Genomic DNA, 24,432 nt, shown 5'->3' with positions numbered 1-24,432 from the left:
AAAAAAAAAAAAAAAAAAACAAAAAAAAACCTAAATAAACCAGGCACATGGTACTCTCCTGCAATCTCAGCACTGAGGGAGACTGAGGCAGGAGAATCACAAGTTCACGGCCAGCCTCAGCAGCTCTGAGAACATGTTTTAAAACATAAAAAGGGTTGAGAATGTATCTTAGTTGTAGAGCACCTCTGCGTTCAATACTCAATCCTCAGTACAGTAAATAATAAAGTAATGCTAACTATGCACCTACTGTAGCATGTACCTGTAGCCCCAGCTACTTAGTTATCTGGGGCAGGAAGATGGGGTGAGCCTGGGAATTGCTTGGGCAACATAGTAAGATCCCATCTCAAATAATAATGATAATTATAATAGTGGTGCTAACTAAAAGAAGTAATTCCCATCAAGTGTAAAGATTGGTCCCTCTCCAATGACCCCTGCTTGGGTCTTTTCCTTTGCTGTTCCCCCAGGAGAGACATCCTTCCTCCATCATGCCTGACCAATTTTTCCTTGTTCTATAAACCTCATCCTTCCTTAAACTCCTCAGCCTGGGTTAAGCCCAAGGCAACACCAAAGACTTCCTAGCTGCCCACTGGGAAGTGATGACATTGCACACTCAAGTGCTGGGCCCAGATTTGAGTGCCTTACCAGGTGGGGGTTCCCCAAGGACAGGGACCATAGGCATCATGGCTCCAGCACTGAAGGTCCCACACAAAGTGAGTTCAGAAAATGCTTGCTAGGGCTGGGGATTAACTCAGTGGTTCCGGCAGCTGCTTCACAAATGCAAGGACCCGAGTTCAATCCCCAGTACCCCCCTACAAAAAAATGCTTGCTAAACAAATGGTAGATCAGAACAAAAACAGTAGGAACCTCCATGGTTGTCATTGCAGTAGTGGTACAAATACCACTATCAATACTGTAGTGGTGATGATGACAAGCTGGAATCCCAGGACATCTTTAGTCTTTGTTTTTCCAGTACTGGGGAGCTAGGCAAGTCCTCTGCCACTGAGCTACATCCCTAGCTCTTTTGTTTATTTATTTATTGTTTAAACAGGGTCTTACTAAGTTGCTCAGTTGCCCAGGTTGACCTAGAATTTGTGATCCTCCTTTCTCAGCCTCCTGAGTATGCCACCATGTCTGGTTTCCAGAGAGGCATCTTACGTGACAGACCCATAGGTGCCCTATAAGCTCAACACCTGGTTGGTGATGCTGGGAGGAAGTTGAGCCCTGGCTTGCCATTTAGTTGCAGTATGATCCTTGGCGAACAGGTAAGTGACCCTGGGCCTCAGGGGTTGTCAGAGGACATATGACTGGCAGCTCTTCCACAACTGGAGGAGCTCAGGACACCCTAAAGAGGACACAGTGGAACACTTACCAGCAGGTGCTTCTCCTCAAACTTGGCGATCCTGAGTTTTCCTTGCTCCTGGTTTTCCTTGATGGCCTCCTGGACACACTCATTGAAGGTATCCAGCTCCAGTTTCCGTTTCTCCTGCTGTTTTAGGCCATACTCGAAAATATTCAGGCAGATGATGACAAATTTTTCCTTGTAGGTAAGTGGCTGTTAAGGAAGCTTGAGGATGTCTCTGGAGTAGGCCAGTGTGTGGGGGTGAGGGACAAGACAAAGCGTTGGTGGGCTGTGTGCTGAACCCTAATGCACAGGACTTGAACCCATGCTTCCACATGGACCATTTGACAGATGAAGCAACTGAGGCCCAGAGAGCCAGAATTTGAGGAAGGCAGAGGCACCACTGAGCTAAATCCCTGACCACTAGAGAGCCAGGATTTGAAATTTAAAGCATAGCATAGGGATTGGGTCATTGTACCATCAACACGAGGAATTTAGCATGAGGCTGAAGGGCCCCAGAAGAAACCTGGAGGACCTTGAGTCAGGGAGGGGCCGGGGCCAGCAGTGGCCAGGGAAAATGGCAGTGTGCTTTTGTCTCCAGTGAGTTATTCAGGAAGGCACATGTGGTGAGGGCCTGTGTTGGTGTTAGCTGAGCTGAGGAGGGGGCACCACAGGGTCAAAGTGGATGATGCAGGTTCAAGTCCTGGCTCTGCTACTGCTTCTGGGATCCATGCTGGCAAGTCACTGCTCCATGCCGGGCCTTAATTTCTTCACTAGCAGTGGAGAGAGCACAGAAGACCCAATCTCATGGTGTCCTTAGGAAGTCTTTGGGGTAAGGCCAGTAAAGCCTACAGGACCTTGGGTGGTTGTGTTGGGATGGAAATGATTTGTCCAGAGTCACAAGGCCACATGCTATAGAGCCAGATGTACACTGCTTGGAGTGGGGCGTGACCAGGCCAGGTAGGAGCCTGTCCATCTGACCTGGAGTCCCGTTCTTTATTGTCCTTTACCACACCACTTCATTCTCTTCAGAATGTCAGCATTTTGAGTAGATTTCTGCCCTGTAGGAAAACTGTCAGATTCAAAAAAGACTTACGTGGGCCAAACCCTGGCCAAGAGGAAGCAAGGAAGGTCACAGAGGGAGGGGCTCACAGATATGTTAACTTTATCACAGGATGCCCAGCAATGCGCAAAGTTATACGTGTCTGCCACAATCTCAAAAGCCTGATTCAGCAAAACAGCTGGCTCTGACTTTAAGGACAAGTTTCACCTAGTGACTACGGCACCACCGAGAACACTGAAAACTGAGCCGCAACTCTTTCCCAGCCACACCCAGCCTTTCTTTTGTTCGCCAGATGGATCCTGGGCCAAACTGTTTTATGTGTGGATCCCAAAGTGTAACTTTACTTTCACATTTTATTCCCAAATAACAGTTCCTTTATTGGAGATTTGCCTCTGTAGTTTCCTGGATGTTGATATCAGTGACAGGGGTTCCACAGCCTCATCTGGGGCTGTTTATCTCAGCTCAGAGCCTCTCACAACTACCCTGATCCTCAGTTTACAATTTAAACCTGTGGTTGGGTCATCATGGCCACTGTCCCCATCACAAATGCTGATCACATCCTCTGGGCTTTGCCCCCCGAGGAAGGAATGCAGGCTCTCAGGCCCAACTTGTGAGGGTCCAAATCCTGGTGCTTTTTTATTTTTCTAGCACTGAGGATCAAAGTGAGGGATGCTCTACCACGGGGCTACATCCCCAGCTCCCCTCCCTTTATGGTCTTGCTAAATTGCCTAGGTGAGGCTCCAAGTTCTGATCCTCCTGCCTCAGCCTCCCTCAGTGCTCAGATTATAGCTACGTGTCACTGAGCTGGCTCTAAATCCTACTTTCTAATGCAGACAAGCCACTTAACCTCTCCAAGTTTAGTTTCCCTAGCTATATAAGGGGTTAATAACAGCACTCATCTAGTGGGGTGCTGGAGAAAATTATGAGCACTATACGCAGATGCATAGTAGGAACAAATAAATATGGCTAATAGGGATCTCATGCTACAGACATACATTTCAATCTCTCCAGCTCTGAAAACCCAGCTTGCTAGGCATGGTAGATCCATACCATGCCAGTCTCCATATGTCCCCTGAAATCTTGATGGCATTCCCCTATGCAGCTCAAATGACCTAGGTGGCATTGCCTTTCAAGTACTTCCCAGAGTCTCAAATGAGACATGACGACACTGAATCCCAGAGCAGAAGAAAGGTGAAGGTGCTGGGGCAGGTGGGTACTGCTGATCAGGCTCATGACAGAGAGGCACCTGGGAGGCAGGAAGGATATGCTTTGAGGAGCTCGCCCACAGTGGGCAGACAGGACAGCTTGCTGCCCTCCACATCTTCAGCATACATGCTGTCAAATAGGAAGGAACTGTTCAGGTGTTCAACAAACGCCATCTGTGGGTAGGAACACACTGGGCATGGTGATCCCAAGCTGCCCCTCTAAGTGCACACTGGGCACTGGGGCCAGTGAAGACTTCCTAGAGAAGGGGATGCTGTACTTGGGCTACAGCCTCCTCCCAGGGAGGCAGATGTGTGGGTTACTCAGAGGAGGGCACGTGTGCAGGTGCAGAGGACACGGTTGCAAGCTGTTTCTGGAAAGCTATGCTTACATTGAGCTAAGGGACTTCAATTGTACCTGCAAGCCATAGGGAAACCACCTAAGGATCTTAAGAAAAGGAGCTGTTAAGACAGACTGTTTTTAGTATAATCTCTAGAGGCTCCAGTGAGCTGGGCTGGTCTGAGATGGAGCTAACTGTCACGGGGGTGGGGGCATGCAGGGAAGAACCTAGTGAAAGGCGGGTGTCAGCCCCTGGGCATGGAGCATGATTCTCATAATTTGGGGCCTGAGGATCTCTGAATACCTCCACTGAACATGATCAGTGTGTGCTCATCAGCATTTCTGAACCAGGCTGAGGTGTGACCCTTCCCCCAGCGGTACCTTGTATTCTTCCAGTTTCGCCCGCTGGGCCTGTTCCTCCTCCAGCTGGACCTCCCTCAGGTGCTCCCGGTGCTTCAGCTCATCAATGCTGTACTGGTACTTCAGTTCTGCCAGCTCTTTCTGACCAGGGAATAGGAAGTCGGCATCGTAATTAGGACATTTAGTCCTTCTGAGCCACAGTGACCAGTGCCATCTTACGGCTTCCCAAGAATGAGCTAGAGGGTCCCTTTCACAGAATCTGGGAAAGCTGGGAGTCATTGGATGAGACTGCCAGATATCATAAGTCCAAGGGAAATCAAAGAACTGGGAATTCCTGGATCTTGCTGGGAGGTTACCGGGAGCCTGCCTTCAGCCCCTGGTCAGCTGGAACTGCTCCTGGCAGGTCCCGTGAGCCCTGGAAGATGTCCTCCTGCCTGAGTCCCACAGCAGTAAGAGAAGCCCAGGTCTTGGGGCAGGCTGTGGCTGGCCCATGTCAAATATTAATGTGGATAGGGTGTTTCAGGTATTCCTGCTTGTGGAACTGTGCTTTTCAGAGCTTTTGCTTATTATTTAGCTTGACGATTCTACACAGGTGCCGAATCATGAAGGAACCTTGCTTCCTGAGCAAATGGGGATGCCCAGGCTGCATTATTCATCCTTGGTGTACATATCTGAGGATACTTTGTTTTGTTACTGCACAGCGTTAAGCTGTGCTGTCTTTTTATAATGGGAAAACATATTCAAAAGGCCTTTGGCCTATTCTATGCATTTACAATTACTGCTTACATGAGAAAATTAAAAACTGAGAGTTTTTATAAGTACCATGTACTAACCAATTGCATCACTAGAGCTCCTGAAAAATTAAGAGTTTTAGAATTCAAACTCTTGATTTTTTTGACTGTTCAAAGAGAAAGTCCACAGTCAGTAGAGTCGGAGAGCAACTCTCTGACCCCATGTCGTCTCTGTAAACCTTGAAAGAAGGTGAAGGATTGAGACTGTGGGCCAGCTCTCCTCCCTGCTGTGGATGGCCTCTCTGGGGTTCCCCCTACATCACCTCAGTGCCCTGAACACGGGGCCTTCTCTCCAAGTAAAAGCACCAGCTTCACGAGAGGAGGAGTGGGCAGGTCAATAGCCTTCATTCAAACACCGTCACTCAAGGGCTTCCCTGTCCTGCCACCAAAGGGTGGGATTCTTCTTCTCTTCTTTCTGTGAAACCCAGGCTCCTGAGGCCTCTGTCTCACAAAGATGGCGGACAGAGAGGGAGACACTTGCCACATGTTCACTGATGCGTCTGAAGTCCAGGTACACAAGGTCAGGAAGGTGGGCATAGATGAACATCCTGTAATCCTCTGCCTGAGTAATGGGGTTCCCTGAGAGGCTGAGTGTCCGCAGGCACTTGAACTGCCGCAGGTAGACGATCTGGGGAGAATCAGGGAAAAGACTTGTTTTCTAGCAATTGCAGAGCTGAAAGCGCACATATAGCATCTGTCTTCAGTGCTCTACTGGAGCTTCCAGCTGGTCAGGGTACCTTTCAAGAGTACAGGCAAGAGGTGGGGCTTCCAAACCAGACAGCTATACTGAGACCTTCCATCAGCTGAGGCCTTCCAACAGACCTAGGCTTTCCAAAGACTCAGTCAACCAATTTTCAATGCTAGCTGCAGACTTTGGACAAGTTACCTAACATCTAGGAGCCTCAATTTCCTCATCTGTAAAGTGGGTATAAGTATACCATGTATGTTACAGGTGATGTAAAGACCAAATGAAGTAAGTTCTGAAAGACATTCAGAACAGTCCCCAATAGCCAGGCATCCCAGGTCCCAAGGCAGGAGGAGGACCTCAAGTTTGAATCTAGCCTGGGTCACTTAGCAAGACCCTCCCTCAAAAATAAAAATTTAAAAAGAGCTGGGTCCCAGGTTCAATTCTTAGTAACACACACACATGCATAAAAATAAAGGATATCTGGGCATAGTGACGCACATTTGTAATCCCAGCACTCGGGAGGCTGAGGCAGGGGGATTGCTGTGAGTTCGAGTCCACCCTGGGCTACACAATGAGTTCCAGGTCAGTCTCAACCACATAGTGAGACCCCTGTCTCAAAAAACAACAAAAAAAAAACAACAAAAAAAAAGAAGGATAATTATAGTTGTTGCTGCTCTTACTATTATTATTATTATTATATTATTATTAGCTCAGAATAGCTATGCCTTTTTGCCCACTTTTAGAAAGGTGCAAATCTCTCTTTTTTTGTTTTTTGTTTTTGAGACAGGGTCTCACTATGTAGTTGAGACTGACCTGGAACTCATGTAGCCCAGGGTGGTCTTGAACTCACAGCGATCCTCCTGCCTCAGCCTCCTGAGGTGCAAATCTCTTAAATTAAATGAAACTAATGTATGGCTAACTTTGTATTCACTGGATAATAGCGAGTGGAATTTTCCACTCGCTATTGTTTGTTCTTCCTATACTGAAGTTTTAGTAAAATGAGAAAAAGTCGAGCACATAGTTAATACTTCATGTTATAGCATTGTTTGAGTACCTTGTCACAGTGCTGTGCAAGGCTGAGGAGGAACTGCATGTGCTTTTCTAAACATATTTCTTTCAGTCATTTTTTAAAAAATGTGTCCAACAAACCTTACTAAGTACCTAATAGGTTTCAGGTAGGTGGTTGGCTTTGGGAATAGAGCCAGGAATGTGGCCCATGGGTCCTTGCCCTAACAATCTAACAGCAAGAGTTTACACTCTAGGGGTGGCAAAAATGTTTTTTAAAATAAAATGATTACAGTTCAGGGTATGTGCTGTAAAGAATGCAAAGATGGCACAGTGAGAGAAAATAATAGAGGCCTTATTCAGCTAGGGGGCTCAGAGGTCTCACAGGGGGTGGTATTTAACCTGAGACCTCCGGGAGTCAACCACGGCAGAGCAGGCAAAGCATATCCCCAGGGCTAACACAGTGCAGGCAAAGGCACTGAGACACAAGGGAACTTGGCAGTTACCAGGAACTGAACTAAGGCCATGTGGCTGCAGAATGATGGGGAGGGTGCTGTAAAATAGATATGAAATGGGGCCGGGGATTTAGCTCAGTGATGCTGCTGACTGCCTCACAAGCACAAGGTCCTGAGTTCGATCCTCAGTACCCAAAGCGGGGCGTGGATATGAAATGATACTGGAGACAAAGTCAGGGGCATGTTGGTGAGCACAGAGTTTGGATTTTTTCCCCAAGGACAATAAAGCCATTGGAATCTTAAGTGTCTATGAGGGAGACAGGATCTGGTTTTATTTTTTTGTTTTGTTTTGTTTTGTTTTTTTGAGACAGGGTCTCACTATGTAGTTGAGATTGACCTAGAACTCACTACATAGTTCAGGCTGGTCTCAAACTCACAGCGATCCTCCTGCCTGAGCCTCCCAAGTGCTGGGATTATAGGCATGTGCCACCACGCCCAGCCATGGTTTAATTTTTAAGAGATGCCCCAAATGAGACTCTAGTTTTCATCTTTTAGATGTGCAAAGACAAAAGTTTGATAACAAAATGTTTTGTGGAAGGTGAGAGAAACAGACTGCCCCATCAGTGCTGGCAAATCTATAAACAGTTTTATTTGTAAAGTGGGGAATTTGGCTAAGATCTATTAAAATTAAAAATACCCATGCCCTTTGACCTGGCAATTCCCCTCTATGAGTTTATCTTATGCATGGATTAGTCCAGGTGAAAGTAACCCTGTTCGAGAACATCCCCTATTCAAGGACATTCACTACAGCCTGTGTGTAATGGCACCAGGTTAGAACTAACCTTGATATCTACCTTTAGGGAAATGGAAAATATGTCATGCAGTGTCTGAGCAATGGTACAGCAGGGAAGGGGGACTGATGACTCAACAGAGTGGGGGCAACTAAAGGCAGGTAGATGGTCATGAATAATTCTTAGATACCAGGCACCTGGAGAAACACAGAGTCAATTTAGAAACAGCTGTGTCCTGGGAGACAGAAGCAAGGACCAAGGCCAGGAGTGAGAGGACTTGTCCTGTGTGCCCTGAGTTCTGCTTCAAAGTCTGTGTTTTTAATGCAATGAGCAGGACTTAAGCCTTGGAAGTAAATAAAGGATAAGAGAGCATGTAATTAGATGTCAGATATGCAGGAAAGATAAGAACTAAAAGCAAAGATGCTGGTGTTAGAAGCTAATACCTGAGAAGTGTCTGTCAGGATGTCCTAGGTCAAGTCCCAAAGAGGGCTGGTGCTGGAGTAATTGAAGAGGATCCTGGATCCCTAGAGTCCCCAGGATACAGTCAGGATTTGAGAACATCTGGCCCAGATACCTCAGCACTCCCTGGAAGCCTCTCCCCTGGGGCTTCTGTCTGCCTCTTTTTCTCTAGGGACTTGCTATATGGATATCTCGAATATTCATGTAAAGCTATGTGGTACCCACTGGACACAGATGATGGGATTTTTCCTGCCCAGGCCTTGCAGAGGCAGGATGGGAAGGCATCCAAGACTAAGGGGTTGAGGCCAGAGCATGACCATCTCCGTGTCCTTTCATGTCCAGGTCTGGGCCTTTGGAGGGACAGGGCCTTGGCTCTAGTAAACTCTCCAAGCCTGAGGGATAACAAATCAGAGAGGATTCATTCACACAGAGCCTGGGGTATAGGATACACCAAGGCAGATCCATCTGTAAATAAATGATCATAGGAAGTTTAAAGCAGCAAGATGGGGAAATGAAGGTGTGGCTCAGTGGCAGAGTGCTGGTCTAGCATGTGGCAGTCCCTAGGTTCATCCTCAGCAAAGGGAAAAAAATGGTTTTGGCTTTATCTCCAAATTAGAATCACTTCTGTGTACCTACTATGCGCCAGGTCCTTTGTTAAGCACCTAACACTCTCTGGTTGATTCAATCTTCACAACTACCCCATGAGGTAAAAACTGCCACCAATGTCATGTTGTTACAGATATGCAAATGGGCACACCGAACCCTAAGTCACCAGGCCCAAGGACATATAGCTGGTAGGTGGCAGGGCTGAGATTTGAACACAGGCTGACTAAATCTTAGCTCTGATGTTATTAGCCTTCCTTCCCACCCTATGTATGCCTCACTCAGCCAGACTCAATTTTTTTCATCCCAACAAAGCAGAAGCAGGCTAGACAGTCTACATGTCAAAGTAGAAGGGTGCTAGTGGATTTAAATCTCTGTCTGGTGTGCAGGGCAGACTTCTGAGTCTATATCAGCTCTAGGATTTGGACACATACTTGGCCATCCACCTAAGCCACCAGCCTGGTCATGTTCTAGCCAGGATACTGGGCTGAGGGTATATGGAGAGCCTAAAATGTCCTGATTGGACTAAACCTTACTGGGGGGAAGAGTTCTTACTTTCTCTGTCTTGCTAGATAGAAACATGGAATATGGTTTAGGGCTGGAGATGTAGCTCAGTGGCACTGAGCCTGCCTTGTAAGTGTAAGGTCCTGAGTTCAATCCCTGATACTGAAATGAAAAGAAAAAGAAACATGGAAACCTGTAACCTTGACTGCAAGGGGAAACAACCTTGGACAGATACTGAGGCTGGCAGAACCCAGAAGTGGAAAGAACCTGTGTCCTTGAAGCCCCATTGACAAGCTGCCTCTCTCTCCAGTGCCAATAACGAGGCCACTAAATGCTGTTGTTTACAACTGGTGCTTGGCAGATCTCTGACTTTAGCTGCCACTGTGACAGACTATTGCTGACAGTGCCCAGCTCATCACTGGCTTTCTGTGTCACAGAGGTCTCTGACACTCAGAGGCCCAGTGGGCCCAGAAGCCAGGTGGGGAGGGAGCTAATTCCCTTGGGCTGACACCAGCTATTGAGGGATAGGACTTTCAACCAGTGCCTGGGGCTCTGACCCTCATAGGGTTGCTTCTGGGAAGCATTCTGGATATTTCTGAGGTCCAGAAGAATCACCTCTGAGCTCCCATCACCTGCAGAGGCAACCTCAGTGACACCCATATATTAGTTCTTCTCTTCCTCCCTCACTCCCTCCACCTCCCTGAAGTCACCTCTCAAACAAACCACCTGCTCCAACATCCCTGTCTCACCTCGGCTTCCAGCCAGTTGAAGTTAAGCTTTTCTGATATTTGCAGGTCAAGCATCCTTTCTGGAGACACCATCCTAGGCCCCACTCATGCAGCCTCTACCCCTCCAAGTTCACCCTCATGGTGGTGGGTTCCTTGCTAACGTAGATCTGCCCTGAACATACCATAACACAAAGCCAGCTGGATCTCAATGTTTCTCTGAATATCCCTGGCCACAGCAAGCTCAGTTTCCAGGCTGAGCCCCAGTCTGCGCACACCCTGGACTTCTCAGGACCTTGAACCCCTCCATGGTGCTATAAAGTGGGCTTTCCTAGATAACCTCTGGGCCTTTGCTTATGCTACTCTCGCCTCCTGAGAATCTTTCTTCTGCTCGATGGAAAATTCTCATCATCTCTTAGTGAGTCTGAAGCAAGTCACCTCTTGTTGCCTGACATTCTTCCAGGAAGAATGTCACTATGACAGGCCCTCTGCTTGTTAAGAACCTGCTCTAGCCCAACTCTGAACCAAGTATTTTATGTTCAGTATCTCATTTGATACTTGTGATAGCCTGAACAGGTGGGATATTTACTCTGTCCATGTGACAGGCAAGGAAAATGAGTCACGGGGCACTAACATGTCACTTAGATGTCAATCCTCCAGAAAGCAGGTGAAATTCTAATACTGCACTGTCTAGGGGTTGGGGGTTAAGCTCAGTGGTGCAGATGCCTGATATGAGTCACGGGGCACTAACATGTCACTTAGATGTCAATCCTCCAGAAAGCAGGTGAAATTCTAATACTGCACTGTCTAGGGGTTGGGGGTTAAGCTCAGTGGTGCAGATGCCTGACCAGCAAGTGTAAGGTCCCGAGTTCCATCCCCAGTACAAAAAAAAAAAAAAAAAAGAAGAAGAAGAAGAAGAACCTACCTGCCTTTACACTGCCTCTAGGGTTTGACCTTGCTGAACAGACTCAAACAGTGATGATAACTTGACACATGACCCACCCAGGCTGCTCATCTAACCTGCTCTGGCATGCAGCTGGGTTGTAATCCAGTTCATCAGACTGACCTAAGCAACAAAGGGGTCTTGAAAGGATGCTGGACAGCACCAAGACTGGTAGGCAGGCTGGAGAAGCAGACCACCAGGGCTATCTAATAAGCCCGGGGTGACCTGACACAGAACCCTCATGGCCCACTGCTGTGGGGTGAGGGCAGAAGCTCACCTTTCCCCAAGATGACCAATGTCCACAGTCACATAGACAAATCCCTGGTACCTGGGATGCCTTCCTTCCCTCTGTGGGTCTTGCCTTACTGTTCCTCAGGCCACTAGCTTCCTGCTGCCTGTGTCTGTGGTGTCGGCTGCTTACCTCAAAGGAACCATACATTGTCCATACATTGACCATACACTATCTACTGAGTACAAGACAAACGCCTCACATCCAACAGGTCCTCACCTCAGCAAATACTTGCTAAATGAGCATGACGTGCAGGGAAAGAAAGGGACCCTACCAAAACTTAGGTTGCAAATTGGCATCCAGAGGGGAGTTTTGTAGGTTTAAGCATTGCATTTAGATATTATTATCCCTCCCGTGGAATAATCTTGATGTCTCCATTTCCAGGCAAAGGGGTAGACCAGGAACCCTCAGCTTGCAATTCCCATGCTCCAGACTCCCACCCTGACCCCCGCATGAGTCCCAAGGCCGAGCTACTCACATTCATCATGTCGTCGATCTGGTTGTTGCCCAGTGACAGGACCTGCAGCTTGACCAGTGCATCTAGAGAGTCAATCTTGGAGATTCTATTGTTGAACAAACTCAGGTCCTCCAAGTTGACCAGGGTATCTAGCCCCTCAATAACTGTGATGTTGTTGAAGGACAGATCTGGGAAGGGAAGAGTGCTCTGAAGATGTGCTGTCTGGGCCAGGGGAGGGACTGTCCTGAAATAAAACCATCAGGGCTACCATGTGCTGTGTGATTTAGCACCAATTTAGGGGCCAAGGACTGACCTGCTGTTCAACAGCTTGTGATTTCTAGAACCCTGGTGTGATTCTTTCCTGTAGCCTTAGATGTCCCCTTCTCCCCAGTTCTGCCACTCATCCCCTGGACTGGGACACCTTGATGCTCTGTCACAGTGCCGAGACAAAAACACTGACAGGTAGGTCTAAAGGAGTAAGCCCTGGGGTCAGGGGCAGACAGTTATGGGGTGGCCCTTCCCCGTGTGTGTGTGTTTGTGTGTGTGTGTGTGTGTGTGTGTGTGTGTGTGTGTTACCAGGGAATGAACTCAAGACCTTTGCACTGAGCTACAACCCTAGTTCTTTTTTATTTTGAGATAGAGTCCTACCAAGTCATTAAGCAGCCCAGGCTGTGCTCGGATTTATGATCCTTCTACCTCAGCCCCAGAGTAGTGGGATTTCAGGAATGTATCGCCATGCCCAGCTAATACCAGTGGGTATTTTCAGTAGACTGCTTCCCATCTGCTTAGCATTTACCTGTTTATCAAGTGCTCGTGTGCACATCCTCTGGCAACAGCCCTGAGGGGTAGTATGGAATTTTTCCTCCCTAAGGGATTGGTCAGGAAGGAGAAATACTGTTTAAGGAGGGACCAATGGCCAGAATCAAGTCACTCCCTGGGTGAATGAGCAAACGTTGGGCTTTTGTGGGGATGCATGGCTGAGAGATAGGTAGGCCTGGTAGCTCCTGTGAAAGGTTGACCCTGGCACCTTCAGTATTGTCAGGGACACTGTCTTCACCTCCCCGCAGAGAGATGCAGATCTTTCAGCTGGGAATCAGGTTTCATGGGGGGCCGGCATACAGTGAGGGGTACCTGGGTTGGGGACCTAGGCTGAAGACTCCGAAGACCTGGCTGTGTGTATGACCCCATCAAGCTGTTCAGCCTCTCTGAGCCTCATTTGGCTGTATCTGTGAAATGGCAGCATGACCCTGCCTGTGGGGTCCCTGTGGCTGCTAAGGGTCAGCACAAACACAGCTGAGAGTGTTTGGCAGGTTGGGAGGTGCTCTGATGCCCCGGTTGCCCTCGTTATTAGGAAGCAGCCTGGCAGGGTGAAAGAAGCATGAACTTTGGGGTTGGCTGTATAGCTTCAGGAAAGTGCCCTGACCTCTCTGAGCTTTGGTTCCTCTATTATAGGTTGCAATTATAACAAACACCAATGTTAACATTGTTATTGGGCTAAAAGACAAAGTGTCTGAAGAGCTTTCAGAATAAGAGCTCTTATTCTCTTCTCCCTATTCTCACTGCCCTTCACCAAATATGAGGGGCTTCTAAGAAATCAGCAGACAGACGCAGTTCATCAAAACCTTTGGCTTTGGCAGTAAGGGCCAGAGCTCTAGGGTCAGAGCCAAGCTGGGAGTCTGATGTTGCCACTTCGTCTCTGCGACCTAGGTTTTCTCAATTTCACGATGGGGTTGCAGTGGGAACAGAAAGGCCTCACTCATGGAAAACATGCAGGTCCACACTTAGTGTGTTGTTGAGTGTTTAATGCACACAGCTTTTGCCATGGTCACTGTTGGTTTGATCTGGACCCCACTGGATAACAAGTTATCTGTCCACCTGTGTCTGGATTAAACAGCAGTTCTCCTTGTGCCTCACCCAGACTGAGAGAATGGGCAGGTAGAAGCAGAACATTCTGTCCTGATGTCTAACACATCTTTTGTTGTGCTTTGGCCACCGTAAGCCTCAGGATTTTCTTTTTTTTGCTTCTAGAAGACAGAGCTTCTGCTGTGCCTGGGTTAATGACAGGCTGGTAGCTGAGTGTCATGCATGATTACTGTCCTTGGGGAGGCGACAACCTTGGCAGGGTGTCACCTTTGATTAGGGTGGACATACACAGAGGCCAGGGCCTTACCCAGCCAGACCAGCTGCGTGAGGTTCTCCAGGCCCTCGATCCTCTCAATGATGTTGTTGTCCAGCTGCAGCTTCTTCAGGTTCTCAAACTGCCAGAGGTTGTCTATGCGGAGGATGTCTGCAACAGCCCAGGGGTCAGGCTCAAGTCAAGGGACCAAGACGAATTAGAGTTGGACAGAGAAAGACCCTGCCACTCCCCTCCCCTCCCCTGGGGTAAGTGGGTGGGCTGAGCATTGATGAGCACTGTGTCCCTATTAGTGTATAATGTCAGTGGGGATCAGTGCTGTCACCCAGAGCTATAGGAGGACTTAAGAGGTCCATTGGTGGAAAGGTTTGGGAGTGGTGTGGGAGGTGAGCTGGACCTGTCCAGGGTAGGAGACTCACTCACTTTGCCTCTGGTGTCAGGCTGAGTGGCTCCAAGAGGCTGGTCCACCTTGAAAAATAGGCTACTAGATGGGGCTAGCCTTTTGCAACATGACAAATAAAACTGAGGTATGCAGCTCTATTGGCAGGAAGGTTAGTCAACTAGTTCAAGCTTTTGGAAGGTCATTTTGCCAAATTTACTGAAATATTTAATGTCTTTGTTGCTGTTGTTTTGTTATTTTTTGGTACTGAGGATCAAACTTGGGACCTTATGCTTGGGAGGCAGGCGGCAGCACCACTGAGCTAAATACCTGGCCCATGCCTGTGTCCTTTGATCTGTAGTTTTCTTGGAGTGTCTCCAAAGACACAGCTAAGAAATACCTAGCGGCGCATATACAAATGGTATAAATCACTATACAACAGAGCATGCACGTCATGGAAATGGTAGGACCCCACAGTCCCTGAGGCCCATCCACCCCAGCTCCACAGCCACCCAACCCCTTCATTCATCAGCCAGTCAGGGTTTGACTTCTATCACTGGCAGCCAGAAGAGTCCTGAATAACACACTAACAATTGATACTGCAAGTGTAAAATTCTGAAGGCTAACCCAGTGTCCCAGATCCTCCCAGAAACCACAGAGAGTTCTATTGTTTATATACCCACTTTATTCTGTATTTCCTTTTATAGTGATTTCCAAAACTTACACAATTAGAATGCTTAAAGAAGTAGAATAATATAGACATGAAGGGGTTTAAAAAAGTATCATTAAGAGGGTTGAAGGTGTAGCTCGGTGATAGAGAACTTGCCGAGTAATATGAGAAGCCTTGGTTCCACACCCAGTACTGCCAAAAAACCAAACCAAAACAAAAAAAAGCAAGGACTATGGACAAGCACACATTTGGAATTGCAGTTTCAATATTCATTCAGAGTCAGGGCCCAACTAGTGAGATTGTGAAAATTCGGGTGTGGGGAAAGGTACCATTCTCAACCCTCTTCCTGTGGCTGGGTCTTCTAACCTAGGGCCCTGAGATCCCATTGCTCTGTGTGCCTAGAGCTGGACTGCTCCCCGCTCCCTCCATGGGTCCCCAGGGCTGGGTGGCACTGGAATCTGTTCCCTAGCTCCCTGACTGTGGCCAGATTTCCCACACTGATACCTTTCCCTACTCTCCTCCCCACTCTGGGCAGAGCCCAGGCTTGCTGCAGGTTCCCAGACACCTCCCATGCCTAGCTGGATTTTCTAGACACCTGCTGTGGCTCTGATCTCTGACTGACAGCACCCTGCCCACACTTTGCCCTTGGCTGTGGGAGCTCCCTGCAATCTGCTGGTAGCTCCTGTACACCTGGTGCTCTGCCACACTCACCTGCATGCCAGTGGCATCTGTGGAAAAATCAAACAGCAAAACAAACCATGAAGCATTTGGCAGTTAGCTCCAAATGAGTTACCAGCATGGCAGGACTGACAAAAAAGCCAACTTAATCCTGAATACTGACAGCAAATCTACCTCTGGCCAGCATCCTGGCCCAAGCCAATGGTGTCATTCCCTGGACCACAGCAGCAGCCATCTCACTAGATTCCTGCATCAGCCCTGACCCTATAGCAGGAGGTGTCCTATGAGAACTCAAGTCCCATCCTGACCTGCTTTTGCTCAGGACGCTCTCGGGGTTCCACCTCACACACTATGAAAGCCAAGCACCTTCCATAGGCCCCACGGTAGATGCCAGCTGACCACAATGAGACTTCTCTGACCTATCTCCACAGTGGCCTCCACAGCAGGCCTCATCAGGCTATCCCTGGCCTGCCTCAGGACTTTGGTCCTGGCTACTAATGCTGCCTCATACACTTTCCCTGGTGGATCTCCATGTGGGGCCCTCCCTTACCTCCCCCAAGGCTTTGTTTGATTGTTACCTTCTTGGTGAGGGCTCTGGCCACCCTAGAAAACACTGCACCCCACCCTAGTTTTCCTTCTTTGCTTCATTTTGCCCCATAGCACATATTACCTTTAACATGCAGTATATTTTCCTTCTGTATTTGCCTCCTCTACTTGAATGTGAACTCCATGAAGACAGGGTCCTTTGACTTTTGGGCTCACAGTTGAATCCTAGTACCCAGAACAGGACCTGGCATATAATAGGGACTTACTTGCTCAGTATTGGCTAAATGAACCTCAGATGGAGGTGCAGGAAGCAAAAGAAAAGTAGTCAAGGGCTGAAGTCCCATCCTGTGGCCACTGTATGCATCCTTTCTTCCTCTCAGGGCTGAGGTCTGCAGCTCAGGGCCCTTCTTGCTCTGGGAGATCAGCCCTAGATACCATGGTCTGGGAGGCTTCTGACCTATGTGAGGCTGGCCTACGCTGGGCTCCTCTTGCCAGCTGCTGATCCTCAGGGTCTGGCAGAGGGCCCAACTGAGGCAAGTCTGAATAACTCCTTTTTTTGGCCAGATGCCTAGCCAACCTACAGCCCAAGACAGAGCAGGAATGTGAGTCCCACTGGTTCACTCTGCTGTGGCCTCACCTGCACAGTACACAGGGGTATCAGGAATCTTTCTTCCTCTATGACTTGCTGGCTTCACAGCATGAGCCAGGTACATGTTTTCACTTGTCCTCCTAAGCAGTGCTTGATGCAGAGACTACAGGCATCTCCTTTCATAGCTGTGTTTCCCTGAAAATAAGACCTAAGAGGAAATAATCAGCCCTAGAAACTAGAGATAAAAAATGCCAGATCCAAACACCTTGCCTTAACTGCCATTACAAAGCAGCCACCAAGCAAGAGAATAGTGACGTATAATCTGCGTGACACTGGCTATCATCATGGTAATGACCAGAGCTTATTTTCCAGTTAGGTCTTAATTTCAGGGAAACATGGTAGATAAGGACACTGAGGCAGTAAGGTCCTGCCTGGTCCTCAGCCACCGCTTACCACTAGGCTGTCCTGCCACTCCTGAGTGCCTCCCTGCCTCAGGACCCTGTGCCCCTTTTTGGTTACCCCTTCCCCCAAAGCTGCTTCCAGAGTGCTGGCTCCCCCAGCCTCTCATTCTATTTCAGTATCGGTTATGCGGGGGTTCCTATGTCCTAGGCTTGCCTGTTCCAAGGATAGTACTGTCAAATTATGTGATGGAAACAGCATGGTCTTGTGAGAGCTCACTTAGATTTGGAGAGGGACAACTCTTATCTTTTTTCTGTTCTCATTCGGAATCCAGAAGTGTTGTGGACAAATGTCAGCAACACTAAGTGTGAAGTTTTAAAAGGATCCAGTTGCTCTTACGCCTTAGGGCCCAACGTCCCTCATGCTGATGGGAGTCCCTTGACCAAAAGACTTTGTGCAGAATTTGGGGGCATAAAGGGGAGGGCAAAGAAAGCGAGGGTGCCCAGCTGGTGCCCCCATCCCACCCCCAGGCCACTGTCCAGATACGCACTCTGGAAGTCCAGCTGCAGAGACAGGACATCTTTAAAGAGGATGCCTTCCTGCTTGGCCAGCTGCCCAGCCTCCTCCTGCGGACCCTGCTCCCCCACAGCCAGCTTGAGCATATCGTTGTCCATCACTCTCGGCTCCACTGAGTCATAGATCCGGTTCATCTTCCCTAGAAAAACCACATTCCTCTCTTATAGCCATGTTGTTCTTGGTTTGAGGACAAAGTCTGGCTGAGGCCTCTTCTTAAGGGTCATGGACCGCTATGGTGGCCCGAACACCCTGAAGGCTTCTCACTCCTCACCCTCAGCCTGATGAACCTTGGGGTTAATACATTTGTATTAAGACTGGTCGGGGGTTTTTCTGCAACCACAGGCGCCCCTCCATAGAAGTTCCATAGACGTTCAGAAGTGCAGCAGGGGCCCCACCTGGCCCACTGTACTGGTGTCCATTCTGGGTCCCCTGTGGATCTCACGGCTCCTGAGGTTTGTGGCCCTGTGCCAGGCCTCTGTGTTTCCATGTTTCTGCACATCATGAAGGTCACCAACAACTGACCATGCCCTTGGCAGCCCCAGCCAGGTGCACCAGCCTGCAGGCGCCTTCTGAGAGTGCCTCACCCCTGAAGGCAAGTCATGTGTGTGTTGCCCTCAGTGTGTAGGTGTGCACTGAGCCATAGTGGCCATTCAAACTGTCCCTATGAGCAGCAGGAACTTGGGACCATGGAATGAGAATGCTCATCAGAGCTGGTGGCTTGACTGGGAAGGAAACAGGGAGGGGTGTGTGATTAAGCAGAGAGAGCAAGAGGGGGATGCAGGAGCTATACAGGGAGAAGCAGATCCAGAAAAGAAAGACAAAGGCAGGCAGGCAGAGACAGATGCTGCCTTCTTTTTGCTGGCTCTCTAGTCCCTAAGGTTCCTAAATCTAGGCCTCACCCAAATTTCTGTGCTCTCTTCTGTGAGTGTTTTTCTGATTTCTCACATTAGTTTCTCTTTAATTTAAGCTAATTCTGGTAGGTTTCCATTGCTAAGGGTCCAAAGGGATCTGGGTGAAACACTGCAGGTAAGGAGGTAATCTGTGGAATGCATCAGTCACACTGTGAGACTAACCGTGAACTGTTATTTCTGACTTGACAGGGTCAGAGCCCTGAGAAGCTGGGCATTCCAGCCTCATTCTCATCATAACAACCCTATGGAAGAGAACATCCAAATAGCTGGGCCCTATAGGATGCCATATTTTCAATCTACTGGGACTCTGCCTCTTGAGGCCTCTAGAGGTTCAGTCCTCCATTCTAACTCCACCTGCTTCTCACCTTCCTTCTGGCCTTACCTCTCACCTTTGGCCACATACCTGCCCAGCATTCAGACCGCCCTGGACCTTTTGTTCTTCCCACCCTGATGCCAGGCAGATCCTGCCCTCTACCTTTAATTTCACTGAACGCTGCCAGAGACTCCTATTGGGCGGATGACATCCACCATGAACACAGGTTGGGCTGGACAGTCAATTATCTGGTTTTAGAGGCTTCCCTCTAAGACTACTCTCCCTCCTTCCTCCCACTGTCCACTTAGATGCAGCTTATACAAATACACGTGCTCCATTCTGCAGCTGTTCCTGATCAAATGTCCCAATGCTTTTAACTCTTGTGCACCTTTCCTTTCTGTCCCCATGTAGCTATCTCTCCCTGCCATCTCCCTCTCCATATGGGCCTTCCATCTTTCAAGACCAAGGCCGTCTCTTCCCCCTCTCTCCACACTGTATCTTCTTAGGGTGATCCAATGACAATTCCAGCCCTCACCAGCTTCCTACTCTTCTAAAATAATTTTTCCTAGGCTTCCCATAACTTGCTACCAACTTACCTCTAGAGGAATTTTAATGTATTTTATTTGACAGACACTATCTGCAAAGCATATTGGGCTTTTATCTTTTTAAAAGGTAATATACTTTTGGAAATTACTCTTAATTCTGATTTCAAAACTTTGCCTTCTCATTCCTCCCCATTCATGAAGGCCTGGTAACTATGACAGATCAAGTTGGCAATCAGTCAAGCCAGGAAAACGCTAGGCAATGAGGGACTGTTGCCACGCACATTATCTGTTAAGTATACCAAGGCAGGATTTTTTATTCTGACTATGTACCTTTTGGCAACTCATTCCATCTGTCTAAACCTTTGCTTCCCCATCCATAATAGGTTGATAATTCTTCTCTTATATTTTTGTAAGATCACATAGTAACTCCACTCATATATATTCAATACTATATGCCATGAATAACAGATAAGTGTCCTTATTTCTGTTTCAGGCAATAATTGAACAATCATACAAATATTTAGTTACAAACCAAGACAAGTTTCTAGGTGAAGGGAATTACAAAAGCATACGTTAAAGTACCTGGCCTGGCCAGAGAAGGCAAGGCTGAGATCTAAAGAATCAAAGGGAAAGAACAGACAGGAAACTTCATAGTGAGGACCCTGCGGTGAGAGGGCACGGTCCACTTTTGCCTAAGTGATGCATACCTGGAGATGCAGGACTTGTATTATTATCATCCTAGGATCTCTGTAGGGTTTAATAAGGGCAGTGATATGATCAGATTTCAAGGTTCAAAAGCTCATTCTAGCTGTAGTACTGTGTATTGCAAGTGGGGGAGAAGAGAGATGACACGGGGTAAGATATGGATGTGAGAAATCTCTAGGAACTTAATTTATATGTAGGACTAATTATCCCAATTTCTAGAGAACAAAACAGAAGCTAGTTAGAAAGGTTAATTAACACACCCAAATTTACACACCTAGTAAGTGGCAGAACCTGCTTTTCTAATCATGACTCCACCCAGGATACTAGGAACAATCATTGTCGCAGCTCATAATGTTTCTCACATTGCTCTGGGTCAGGGACAAGGCCTAGGTAGTCTTCCTCTAAGGGGACTTTATTAGAAATTTACCACCATAACTGGATCCCCGTGGACTTGCCTGATGACAGCATTGTTGGTGAAGACTTGTGGCAGAGATGGGGAAGCAGCACACACCTATCAGTCAAGTAGCCTCTTCACCGAGAACAGATCTGTATTTCCCTAGGAAACAACCATCTGGTTAATTGGATCTGAAAAATAGAGACCCTACTGGGCATAAATTAAGAAGAAAGATCAACCACTTACTGTGTGCAGTAAGTGCACATGCCTTATTTAATTACACATTAGCTCTGAAGCTGGTTATGATTTAGATCTAAAATGTCCCCCAAAAGTCTCACATGTCTGGAAGGTGACTGGATCGTGAGAGTGCTATACTCATTAGCTGAGTGCGCTATTAGAAGGCGAGATCTGGTCAGAAAAAGCAGATCACTTGGGGCTTGACCTAGAAGAAATTTTTTATTCTTGTCCCCAGCTCCTCCCTACTCTGCATTCTGACCACCAGGGAGTGAGCATCTTTCCTTCTCTTGGGCCTTTTACAATGTCGGTTTTGCCTTAGGGCCAGCCACCCATGGGCTGAATCCTCTGAAATTGTAAGCCAAAATAAACCTCTCCTTCTTTAAATTGGGAGTGTAGGGCATTTTGCCTCAAAAACAAGAAAATAACCGGTGCAAAGGCATTAAAGAAGAGATTCCTAATGCCTTTATTTCCCAGATAGGGAAACTGAGACCTCAAATGAGTAACTGACAAAGACAGACGTAGAATCCGAGTATTCATATTCCCATCCAAATCACTTTTTACAACACCAAATGAAATAACGAGAGTTAAGAGGTTAGATATGAGAGCTAAATTCTGGAAGGGGAACCTATCTTTCTATGAAAGGGTTCCAACAGGAGGCTGTGGGGATAGAATCCTTTCTGGCCCATTTCCTAAAGAAATGCTCTCTTAGCGGTTTTCTCCTACAAAAACTGCAAAAGTCCAAGACTAAAGTGTCTTAGCTGTCTCAGTACGACTGTAAAGTAGCTGGCGGGGTATATTTGAGCTCATTTTACATATGAGAAGGGCTGAGCCGGAATCTTCAGGGAAAAGGGTCGGTCAGGAAAGAGTCAGATGCTCTCTGCCTCTTGCAAGTCCTTTTGGAGCCTCAACTCCCGCGTCTCACCTTCTCAAGCACTAGTAACTGGGCTGATTCTCCGCAGCGAAGACGTCTCCTCTCTGTTGCTGGGGAACCAAGTGCCGCCACTCGGTTGCTAAGGGGAAGTCTGGAGAAAGACATCCTGGGTGAAAGTTGACTGACCACGTGACCACATCTTGAGTTGGTGAAATACTCCAAACACCAACCAGCCGAAGAGAAAACAAACGTTTCTCCAATCATCACTTTGTATGGGCCGGCAACTTCTTAGATACGCCTTCTTTCCGCTCACTGTTTAAGCGATTGACTCGTCTTTTGTCCAGTAATAATAAGGCATCTCTAAATAGACTAACATCCAGATGAATCAAAATGCACATCCTCTTTCCTGAGGCGGGCCAGGGGAGGTACCGCTACGATTGACGGGGACTCCGGCGACCTAGCTCCCTCCTAGGCCCAATCGGACGTCGCGAGGTGGGTGGGGCTTCGTTGCAAGAGGTGTAAAGACCAATCGGAGAAGAGCTATGTAGGCGTGGCCCAATAGAGACTGGACCGAGGGCGGAGTCAAGGGCCCGGCGCTTGGCGTTCCTGAGGGTGGGGCGGGGGCAAGAGTCAGTCAGGTCGGGAGCGGCTGGGTACATCTGAGACCGCGGCGCAGCCAGGGTGTCCCGGCTGCTTCAGCGTGGTTCGCCCAAGATGGAATTTCTCCTGGGGAACCCGTTTAGCACCCCTGTGGGGCAGTGTCTCGGTAAGGCTGCTCGTGGGGCGGACGAACGGGTGGGAGGCAGCGACGGGTGACCAGGCTGGTGAGGACAGCGGCCCACCGACGCCTGTGCCACCTCACAGACAGCCCGGTCATCCTTGTAGTCGATCCCTGCTTGACGCCGGGGCCACGTCACATGCGAGCTGGGCCTCCTCCAGGAGCCAGTGCCACCTCACCGGTGGACCTGGAGATCTTGTGGGGCCTCTGTGCCATCTCACGGTTACTGATGCCAGCATTGCGAGAAGGTGTCCCCGAGGCCCCACTTGGACTTGGAGATGCTCCTGGCCGTCCTATCCACCAGAGCTTCCTGTCTCTCCTAGAGGTGGAGCCAACTGCTGGCCTGTTTACCCCTGGCCTATTGGGAGATATCATTGCGTGCATCCTTATCCAGCCCACAAGTCTTCTGCCACTGACATCCAGACCTAGTTCTTCCAGACCCTTTGTGGGATGTCACTACCTTCTATAGTTCTCCCTATTTGGAACGAGCAGTCTTCAGACTGGGCACCTTCCCAGAAAATGCCCCCTGCTCCATGACTTGCTAATTTGAGTGATGATCTCGTGTGTGTGTGTGTGTGTGTGTGTGTGTGTGTGTGTGTGTGTGTTGCCTGCAGTGCCTTTGGGAAAGAAGGGAGGCTGTGTTGTTCAATGATAAACACACTTCTGGAACTTAGGAAACCTGAACACCAGTAGTGGCTTTACCAGTGACTCTTCCCCAGGACCTTGTGTCCCTTCTAATTTGAAGTTCTGATTGTCACAAGAGGTGCTGGAAGGTGAGATTTGGTAGGGCTTTCAAGTTTTATGGTTTTAATATACTTTGTATATTTGTATTTGTAGTTTCTGCACATTGACTATTTTTGCGTCTTCTAATTTAAATATGCCAAGCTGGACTCTTTTCCTGGCAGTATCCAGACCTATCAGTCCTATGGGGGGACTCCTTGTATCCAGAAAAGGGCACCAGTGATGAGCAGCATCCTAGATGAGGAAAGTCCAAAGCATAGGTGAAGGAACACCAAAGTGCCCACTGTTTGCAGTTTCTTTTTCTTTCTTTCTTTTTTTTTTTTTTTGTGCTAGGGATTGAACTCAGGACCTTGCACTTGTGAGGCAGGCACAGTATCACTGAGCTAAATTCCTGGCCCTGTATGGCGTTTCCTTACTAAAAGAGCAGTTTGCAGGCTGGTGATGTGATTCAGTGGTAGAATGTGTGCTTATCCTGTACCAGGCCCTGGGTTCAATTCCCAGCACTGCAGATAATGATAATAATAATATTTATAATAATGCAACTTGCCTTTTCACCCAGTTCAGGAGCTTATGCCAAATAGTCAAGAATGCTGATTAGTTTCTTTTAAAACTGGGCTCCTCCTGGTTGGTTGAAGGACTGGTAAAATGTCTTTTATGAAAAGAGACCTTTAGTGTCTTCCTGGGCCTACTGATTTAGTCAGTGGTGATTCTTTATTTCCCTCTTTGCTTATAAATTTCCAGCTTAGTTTTCAGACTTTAGTGGTAACGTAAAGTTGTTGAAACTTCTCCTGTTGGCTAACTGGCCTTTAGAAATCTCTTTCCTTTCTGGTGTAGTGTCTTTTTAAAGGGATCATAAACACTGGACCCTGAAAGTATCTTTTCCTACCTAAGTTCCCTGCTATCCACTCAAGTATCTCTCTGAAAGAGACTGTCCTTATTTTTTTTTTTTTTT

General features: G+C 47.9%; 2 protein-coding genes across 12 annotated transcripts in view; one reads left to right on the top strand and one right to left on the bottom strand.

The window, feature by feature from the left end:
• The window catches only part of Drc3 (dynein regulatory complex subunit 3), a 36,599-nt gene extending 14,031 nt beyond the window's left edge, over positions 1 to 22,568 (bottom strand). For 5 of the 7 annotated variants that reach the window (XR_782886.2, XM_010637418.3, XM_019209480.2 and 2 more), the window contains exons 1-9: positions 22,013 to 22,568; positions 20,915 to 21,015; positions 17,960 to 18,124; positions 14,185 to 14,301; positions 12,036 to 12,202; positions 5,577 to 5,723; positions 4,326 to 4,445; positions 3,669 to 3,781; positions 1,370 to 1,544 (exon numbers count right to left, since the gene is read on the bottom strand). Coding sequence is in view for 6 of the 7 variants with exons in the window: in XM_010637418.3 (XP_010635720.1) it covers positions 1,370 to 1,544; positions 3,669 to 3,781; positions 4,326 to 4,445; positions 5,577 to 5,723; positions 12,036 to 12,202; positions 14,185 to 14,301; positions 17,960 to 18,124; positions 20,915 to 20,927 (1,017 nt within the window). In the remaining variant the exon portion in view is untranslated. The other 2 variants (XM_010637417.2, XM_010637419.3) reach the window with 2 other exon arrangements.
• Positions 22,569 to 22,580: 12 nt separating this feature from the next.
• Positions 22,581 to 24,432, top strand: part of Tom1l2 (target of myb1 like 2 membrane trafficking protein) — a 113,223-nt gene continuing 111,371 nt past the window's right edge. For 4 of the 5 annotated variants that reach the window (XM_010637423.3, XM_010637422.3, XM_033767526.1 and 1 more), the window contains exon 1: positions 22,581 to 22,727. In XM_010637423.3, coding sequence (XP_010635725.1) covers positions 22,676 to 22,727 — 52 coding nt within the window. In that variant the 5' untranslated portion in view covers positions 22,581 to 22,675. The remainder of the gene's footprint in view (positions 22,728 to 24,432) is intronic. The other variant, XM_010637424.3, reaches the window with a different exon arrangement.

Source organism: Fukomys damarensis, unplaced genomic scaffold, assembly GCF_012274545.1.
Source record: "Fukomys damarensis isolate Sample0158 unplaced genomic scaffold, DMR_v1.0_HiC HiC_scaffold_23, whole genome shotgun sequence".
In the NCBI taxonomy this organism is placed as follows: domain Eukaryota; kingdom Metazoa; phylum Chordata; class Mammalia; order Rodentia; family Bathyergidae; genus Fukomys; species Fukomys damarensis.
The sequence above is the reverse complement of the archived record's forward strand: the minus strand, read 5'-3'. Positions and strand labels throughout refer to the sequence as shown.